Source organism: Nerophis ophidion, linkage group LG08, assembly GCF_033978795.1.
Source record: "Nerophis ophidion isolate RoL-2023_Sa linkage group LG08, RoL_Noph_v1.0, whole genome shotgun sequence".
NCBI lineage: Eukaryota > Metazoa > Chordata > Actinopteri > Syngnathiformes > Syngnathidae > Nerophis > Nerophis ophidion.
The window spans coordinates 64,661,532-64,670,457 of NC_084618.1; the positions used below are offsets into that span (position 1 = coordinate 64,661,532).

At 40.4% G+C, this 8,926-nt stretch overlaps 1 protein-coding gene across 1 annotated transcript in view; it reads left to right on the plus strand.

Annotated features, from left to right (window-relative positions):
- The window catches only part of LOC133558171 (liprin-alpha-3-like), a 49,318-nt gene extending 40,392 nt beyond the window's left edge, over window positions 1–8,926 (plus strand). The window contains exons 25-31 of the mRNA XM_061909348.1: window positions 3,905–4,080; window positions 4,154–4,251; window positions 4,337–4,512; window positions 4,583–4,651; window positions 4,846–5,008; window positions 7,873–7,941; window positions 8,019–8,926. Coding sequence (XP_061765332.1) covers window positions 3,905–4,080; window positions 4,154–4,251; window positions 4,337–4,512; window positions 4,583–4,651; window positions 4,846–5,008; window positions 7,873–7,925 — 735 coding nt within the window. The 3' untranslated portion in view covers window positions 7,926–7,941; window positions 8,019–8,926. The remainder of the gene's footprint in view (window positions 1–3,904; window positions 4,081–4,153; window positions 4,252–4,336; window positions 4,513–4,582; window positions 4,652–4,845; window positions 5,009–7,872; window positions 7,942–8,018) is intronic.

Below are 8,926 nucleotides of genomic sequence, written 5' to 3' on the forward strand. Positions count from 1 at the left end.
TAAACTTTATTTTAGATCATGAATCATGCCTCTCACCTGGATAGTAGAAAGACGAGGACGTATTTCGAAAAGTTGGTAGAATTTGACAGCCAATTAAAACCCACAAATGGCAAGAACACAAAAAGACGTTTGGTTCCACCCCCCTTTTCTTCACGAGGATTATTAGTCATTCTTCATCTAAGTGGGAAAATATGAAAATCCTAGCAGTCGGCAACCTAATGACAGTAGACCTCATACAGTAAGTGATGTTTTATTATGTTTGTTGGCTGTCATAAAGTCTGCAGTGAGCAGTAATCAATGATGTTGAAAAACAAAGAGCGAACGTGATGCATTTTAGAAATTAATGTGCTGCATATGCTTAAAATTAGCAAAATATGCAAACCTTTACAGTGTATGCAGGGTGACCTCTGATCATTAGAAATTTTTTTTTTCTTTGTGCTATGTATAAACCAGAGGCCTCAGACACCTTAATATGAAAATGTAATGTTAGTGCGGCCCGCGAGTTTTAGTGCGGCATAGCTCGGTTGGTAGAGTGGCCGTGCCAGCAACTTGAGAGTTGCAGGTTCGATTACCGCTTGTGCCATCCTAGTTACTACTGTTGTGTCCTTGGGCAAGACACTTTACCCACCTGCTCCCAGTGCCACCCACACTGGTTTAAATGTAACTTAGATATTGGGTTTCACTATGTAAAGCGCTTTGAGTCACTTGAGAAAAGCGCTATATAAATATAATTCACAATTCACATATGAATGACAGCGTCACACCTCCCAACCCTCCTAATTTTCCCGGGAGACTCCCAAATTTCTGAGTAATTATTCTGTCGAATGTATGCTGGTGTTCACCCAATGAACAATAATAAGGGCGTACAATGATGGCACTGCCGCAAGCGCCCTCTGCAGATTGTACAAAGAGCTTGCCAGCCCAAAGAATTGATTGACGAAGCTATTGCTGACACACGTAAGAGACTGCAAGGCATCCTTATTCAACAGCAATACAGGTCACACTGAAGGTGGCCGTTTAAGCAACTTTAGCACTCTTACTAATATGTGCCACACTGTGAACCCAGACCAAACAAAAATTAAAAACACATTTCGGGAGAACATCCTCACTATAACACAACATAAACACGACAGAACTAATACTCAGAATCCCATGTATCCCTGACTCTTCCCGGCTACATTATACACCCAGCTACCACCTCCCCCTCACCTCTCCGTGCGTCGGTTGAGGTGGACAGGGTTGGGGGGACGGGGTGTATAATGTAGCCCGGAAGATACATTGGATTCTGGGTATTTGTTCTGTCGTGGTTGTGTTGCGTTATAGTGAGGATGTTCTCCCGAAATGTGATTGTCATTCTTGTTTGGTGTGGGTTCACAGTGTGGCGCATATTAGTAAGATAGTTAAAGTTGTTCATATCACAACCCTCAGTGTGACCTGTATGGCTGTTGAGCAAGTATGCCTTGCTGTGGCGTATGCGGTCAGATAGAGGACAAATCCAAAATGTGACCGGCCGGCACGCTGATAGAATGGTGAAAATCCTGGTGCAATGACATGTAGAAAGGGTGTTCGAGGCATTGTCATCACGGCATGTCCTCAAAGTTGTTGTCTGGGTGAAAATCGAAAAATATTTACCCAGGAGATTTCTGATAGAGACACTGAAATTTAGAAATCTACCGGACTTCTCCGGGCGGTCGGCAAGTTATGGCTGAGCTACATCAGAGTGGTCAAAGAGCCGCATGTGCCTCCGGAGCCGCGGGTTGCCGACCCTTGCCCTAATGGATGTGAGCCTCGTCAAGGGTTCACATCTCAGCTTTGACATGAAGCCAATTCTACAATAAACGCTGTAATACAAGATGGATGTGGCGGACATATTCTTGGTGATTTTAGGAAAAGATAAGAATCTCATCAAAGTATACAAAACAGATCATGTCCTTGAGGACATTCTAAATTAGATTTTGGAAAACTGCGGGCGCAATAGTGCGCCCAAAAGACATTACTAAATATTCAAAATGTCCGATACGGCTGGTAAAAGCTGTCTTGCACTCATCCCTCTCCTTAATTCTCACCATGTACTAAGCATTGCGTAAATCTAATTCAGTGAAAACAGCAGAAGATAAAGTAAACGCCGAATCCATAAGTGGCAAGGGATAGATATTTTTCAGTTACAGTATGTCGTTTAGATCACTATAGTCAACACAGGGTGAAGAGGATGAGGGCCGAAGGAGACCCACCGCAAGAGAAGACGAAATATAGTCACTTAATAAGGACTATTCTGGACTTGACACATTATAAAGTCTTGCAACAGGCAACAACGCCTCCAGGAGGAATTTAATGGAACATTCGTAAGGACCGTGTTTGAGGTTGTGAGATTCAGCAGATACCCACGACAGATAATGTTTTTATTTTCATGGCTAAGTGTGGCCGTCGAGGGAAAAGCAGAATGCTTCAATTCAGAGCTACTTCAGTAAAGGCTGGGATCATGCCATTTCAGCCAAGGGAGACCTGATACAATGGGTGTCAACTAACATGGAAGAATAAAAAAGTGCATCACCACCTGGTGGTTACCCGGTATTTGTAAAGCTTAAGTCTCGGTTTGGTTTATCACCCTCGCCAGTAAGCGGCCATCTAAAGACCGGACCTCCTTACGGGAGCAAAGTTTAATTTTAGAAATGTCATGCATCTACACAAGGTTTGAGTCCATGAAACAATCTTCTGCCACAGAGTCAATAAATGCAACAATCTTGACACTGCAACCCCCCCAGACAAAGTCCCTGAAAGTTCAAGTTTCTTTCCAGGAACGGAAGCCTGCAAGTACTCACACAATCCATTACTAGAAGGCTGTTTGTTGATCCCTGCAGAAGGAGAAAAAGGTTGATGAGCAGGAGGTGCAAGTACCGTCTGTCTGAGAAGACTAATGGCACAGTTGGAGATATGGTGGCTGGGGCTTGATGCGACTATTTAATCCCTTGCGAAAAATACTGCATAAAGCAATGTCACCAAATCCGCTCACTGCAGCAAGGATATGGAAGTCCATGTAGTATGCGGCCACAGAGAGCTGGCAATGCTTAAAGTATAGCAGACGGCTACCTGCTTCTCTGCCTTTTAGGAGGTGATCAAACACCTTCATTATTTCTTTAGTAAACAAGGGGAGTGACGTGGGCATAGCGCAAGCATTCTTATGAACCGCCATGGCCTAGGCGGCGGTTTTGTCAGGGGTGGACCATTCAAATTTGCCAAAGGGGTGTATGTTGCTGAAGTTGTTGGTCTGTTGGCATTGTTGCAGTCAATAAACGACATGTAAGAGGGCATATCGATACATAAATTACTGGTGCCGACATTAAGGGTAATGTAACTATATGGTTGATACTGGAGTGATTAGATTGATTTCTTTATTTTGTCAAAATCATTTTTGTTATTTTGTTAATGTTTAGAAATTCAGGGAAAAAGTACCTGGACACAGGGGACTTTAAAGGCCAAAATTATTTAAATGAGAAATGGGTTGTAGTTTTTGCTTTTGTTTAGTTATTGTGTACGATTGACTTTGTTTTTATCAATTGTATAAAATAAAAATGAAAAATACAGAACTAATTAAAATAATGTGCTGATATTGCTAAACTATGAATAGCACTCAAAATGAACAAATTGAAAGATGTACAGTTAATCCATGTGATTGGTATCACTGTTGGTGTCAACCGATCTCACTTATGATCTGCGTCTTACTCTGGAGAAAACCATGCAGGCAAGATTTAATCCTCATTCCGTGAATTTAAATTACATTTGAGAGACAGTGCCCTCCGGTGGCAAGATATAACAAGTGTGACAACCAACCCTATTATCTACTGTATTATTTTGTATCAAAACGCAGGACATTGTTGACGGGCGTGCTGTGCCCCTCCCCCTCTAGATCCTGGCCTATGGTGACATGAACCATGAGTGGGTGGGAAATGAGTGGTTGCCCAGTCTGGGCTTGCCTCAGTATCGCTCCTACTTCATGGAGTCTTTGGTTGATGCCAGAATGCTCGACCACCTCACTAAGAAAGAGCTAAGAGGCCAGTTGAAGATGGTGGACAGTTTCCACAGGTAGGTTTACTTTATGTGACATTCTTATCTCCACACCTGCCCTCTTCTTTGTTATGTCTTTGCATCTTCGCAGGGTGAGTCTTCACTATGGCATCATGTGCCTGAAGCGCTTGAACTACGACAGGAAGGAGCTGGAGAGGAGGAGGGAAGAGAGTCAGCATCAGAACCAAGGTGATTCAAAGAAGCCCAGGAAACATCCTCTAGTTATTTTTTAATGTAATCACATTTATCTTCTACACTGTGTCCTCCTTCTTAGATGTGATGGTATGGTCCAACGAGCGTGTGATGTGTTGGGTGCAAGCCATTGGTCTCAAAGAGTTTGCAGACAACCTGTTAGAAAGTGGAGTCCACGGCGCCCTGCTGGCGCTCGATGACACCTTTGACTACACTGATCTGGCTCTTCTTCTCCAGATCCCCAATCAGAACACACAGGTTGCACGAATCGTCAAATCAGACTTTGCATCAGCACCTTCTTATGATTTGATCTTCTATTGGTTTGCAGGCAAGGCAGCTCTTGGAGAAAGAGTACAATGCTCTTATCTCCATGGGAACAGAGAGAAGGCCAGATGAGGTACTGTCTGCAAAATAACCAGTCAAGATGGTGTGTTGAATTGCCTTTCTGTTGCTACTTTAGCTGTGTTTACATCGCTGCTAACCAAGGCCCAAATACAACGTGTATAATTGAGCCACTGCTGGTGTATTGTCACAACATGGAGACAGCGGTTACTGTTAATCCCCGTTATTACTGTGTTGGGTGTTCTATAGGACGGCACCAAAACGTTCACACGGTCACCCTCGTGGAGGAAGATGTTCCGGGAGAAGGACCTTCGCGGAATGACTGCCGACTCTTCGGAAACATTGCCTGCCAACTTCCGTGCCTCGGCCATCTCTACCCCTTCAGTCACCCTGAGAAAAGTGCAGAGCGAAGGTAAGGAGAACTGCGGTCAACTGTACACCACACATGCACTGTAGTAGCATGATGTACTATTATAAGCACACAATTGCCAATTCATTAGGGATGCATCAAGATCCATAACAAAAGCGACATTGATGTCCCACTGGGTGCGAGTTCTCCTTCCCCACTGGGTGTGAGTTTTCCTTGCCCTTATGTGGGTTCTTCCGAGGATGTCGTAGTGGTTGTGCAGCCCTTTGAGACACTTGTGATTTAGGGCTATATAAATAAACATTGATTGATTGATTGAAAATTATACAACTTTGACAATGATTCAACTTAAAACAAGATAATCTAAAAAACAACTAATTGTTAGTCAAATCAGAGGTATCACAGTACAGCACCTCAGACAAGTAAATGTAAATGTTGTAATTTGTCTGAATTGAGCTATGATTAATGCATAAATCTTAAAGGGGACTTTTGCCTATCATTCACAATCCCTATGTAAGACAAGAACACGTTTTTCTCTTTTGTATGCGTCCCAATTCGTAAAATATGGCAAGAACAAGGTGGCTAACAATGCAGCTAATAGGAGTGTTCTAGTGCTATGTTATATAACTAACTATATTGTTATCATGATTGCTATCGCAGACAAACTGTTGTTAGCGGTGCCGTGATCACAGAGAGCTAACACAGTTTCTAAAACTTATAGCTAGGGTTGTAATGAACAATGGATATATCGATTTATATTCCCAAGTTTAAACTACATCGATCGGTGTTTGGCAAGTTTAGATATCATCCAACATCAACGTATGTGGCGTCATCGCCATCAGTCAGCAAAACAAGAATAGCGGATACCTTACGGTGACCGCCAAAGGTCACAATAAATGCAAACGTGACAAGACAAAATCATAAAAACACATCACAACAACTTTCAGCTACAGCACGATTGCAAAAGCCACACTAAACACAAACAAAACACAATAATAAAAAGCCGCAACACAACTTTAAGCTACAAAGGACGTGACAGACACAACGGATGTGACCGCGACGAACCGTGCTGGTCTGCCTGGAGCTGCTATGACTACCACAATAACCCGTAAATCACTCAGAAGTGCAGATTCCAACCATATAGTTCAAGACTTACGGTAATTTGAAAACAGCACCGCACATCATTAATGCGGGTACAGTTTCAATGTTAAAGTTCTAAAAGCAATTTTTGGAAACACAAGATGGTCCAGATTAAAAATCTTAAATGGCTGTATGCGGCACGAGGGCCGTCTCTTGCCCAGGTCTGATCTGGATCATTTGATGAGCGGGAGGTGCAAGTACCGTCTGTCTGAGAAGACTAATGGCTCAGTTGGAGATATGGTGGCTGGGGCGGTATAGCTCGGTTGGTAGAGCGGCCGTGCCAGCAACTTTAGGGTTGCAGGTTCGATCCCTGCTTCCGCCATTCTAGTCACTGTCGTTGTGTCCTTGGGCAAGGCACTTTACCCACCTGCTCCCAGTGCCACCCACACTGGTTTAAATGTAACTTAGATATTGGGTTTCACTATGTAAAAGCGCTTTGAGTCACTAGAGAAAAGCGCTATATAAATATAATTCATAATTCACTTAATTTGTCCCAAACGATGATCATCGCTCATGAAAAAAGCTAACGCGACGCGTTTATGAAATTAATACGTTGCCATATGCTTAAAATGACAAAAATACGCAAAAAAAATGTGCCTATTACTACATTACATATATACTTACAGTATTTATTTAAAACATTTATGGAGGCTTTTGGAAGTTTTTAGACCACTTTATAGGCAGAATATAGGGACTACCATGCATTGGCTCCCATTATTTGCAGACTTTTGCTTGGGAGTTCAGAGTGCAAAAAAGTAAAACGCAAGTGTTCTTGTCTCACATAAGGGTTGTAAATGATATGGAAAAAACAAAAAAAGTGGAGTTCCCCTTCAATGGTAGGGTAGAAATGTGTATCTTTAATAATGCTAAATGTTATGCTGTTTCAGTTTGATGCAACTCTTATTTTGAGGGGAATTAGACTGTGCTGTTTACATAATTGTGTGTCTGGTAGGCTAGTACTATAAGAAGAATTACAATCAAATGCAGCTGAGATAGGTTCCAGCACCCCCCGCGATCCCCAAAGGGACAAGCGGTAGGAAATGGATGGATGGACAGTCGGAGAAGAAAAAAAAATTAGGCAAAAAATAATGCCTATCCTATACCCTGGACAAGTCGCCACTTCATGACATGATGTCAAAGAGAGCAAAAAAAAATCTGACTTCTTTTTATTAAAAAAATCTGACTTTGATGGTCATTATTTAATTCAGAGTTTTATCTCGCTACATCAGAGTTTTTTTTTTCTTGATGTTTGCACTTTATTCTGGAAGCAATGGCATTTTATTCTCATAAATTTACTTTTTTTTTTCTCAACATTTTATTTTATTGTTTCATCAAGATGGTATTTCAGGTAACACAATAAATACAATTGGATAATGGACAGTAAAGATATTATTTACATTATCATACAAAAACATAATATTACAGCACACCAACATTTTTCTCACAATATTATGAATTTGTTCTCTTGCAATTACTCCTCTCACGCTTAATATAAAAAATATTAAAAAATCACATTGTTCTAATTGGGCAACATAATATTTTCGAACAAATATTCAAATTCCAAAATTTGTGTCAAAACATCAGCATCTTGTTACCCTAAAATTACTTTATAATTTTTGTCATACATTTTTTTAACTAATAAATCACATAATTATTAGCTAATAACGAGTTGAATGTAGTCCATTGTGGGGACTATTTATTTTTAAAGTCAGTATAAATTAGTCAAATGGTTGATGCTCCTAAATAATAAAATATGTTTTGTCTGTTAGTGAACTCGGGTCCAAGAGGAGAGTCGGCGTCAGTGAGAACATATTCCTGCTAAGACAAAAGCACATCAGGTGAGAGAATATAACTTACAGTAACATGTCCACCTGAACGTATCTCATTGTTTTGTTACTTTGATGTTACTTTTCAGACCTCCATCACCAACCTAATACACACAAGAGAATCCCAGGAAGTGATAAACAACATTCGGGAAGATTTACAGACTCTGAGTGAATGAGGTCAAATAATATTATAATGAATGGATGCCTTTTTGAAAAAAAAAAAAAAAATCATCTCTCTTTGTCTTTATCTCTCAATCCATTGTTGTGGCATGATGCTGTTTGATTCTGTAGAAAGTGACCAATCGTGAATACATTTTCTGTTTCTGAGTGTGCAACGGCAATACTGACATATTGAATTCATGGTACTCACCGGCTCCTGTTTGGATTTTGGAACAATGCTCACTCACATCCTTTCAGGTGAATTGGATACTAATTTTAATAAGTGATAACATCTTCTTCGTAACATCTCAGTTCAGGACATTTGTTGGTGTCCACAGGGGAGGTCAAAAGTATGTTCTGAAGCCATAAAATAAATGCAAGATGCACAAATGTGAACAATCCCGTTGAAACGCGGAAAATAAGAGATAACGCATTTGTGTTCATTTGCATGCCAAAATCTACCATTTTAGAGTGACGTCAAGATGTGGAAGTTTGAGTGTGAGGACTTTGTAAAATGTGTGTATTTTTATTTTGTATAATTTTTTTAATTGACAATTGCTATTGTATGTATGTACAGTATGTACGCGTGTAAACTATATGTTCATTTCATACTTAGTTTGAAGACCAATGAGTATTTCATTTTAGCTTAACAAAAAGAACTGTTTTAAATGATGGGCAGTGAAGATATGCTAATTGTGTGTGTAAATTTGGGGGGACTAATTGTTTAATGGGTTATTAAGTTCATATTATTGGAGAGTAGTGATGATAATTGAATATAATATGATAACAATAATGATCATGATTGTAAAAGCTGTAATTAAAAAAAAACATACCTGTA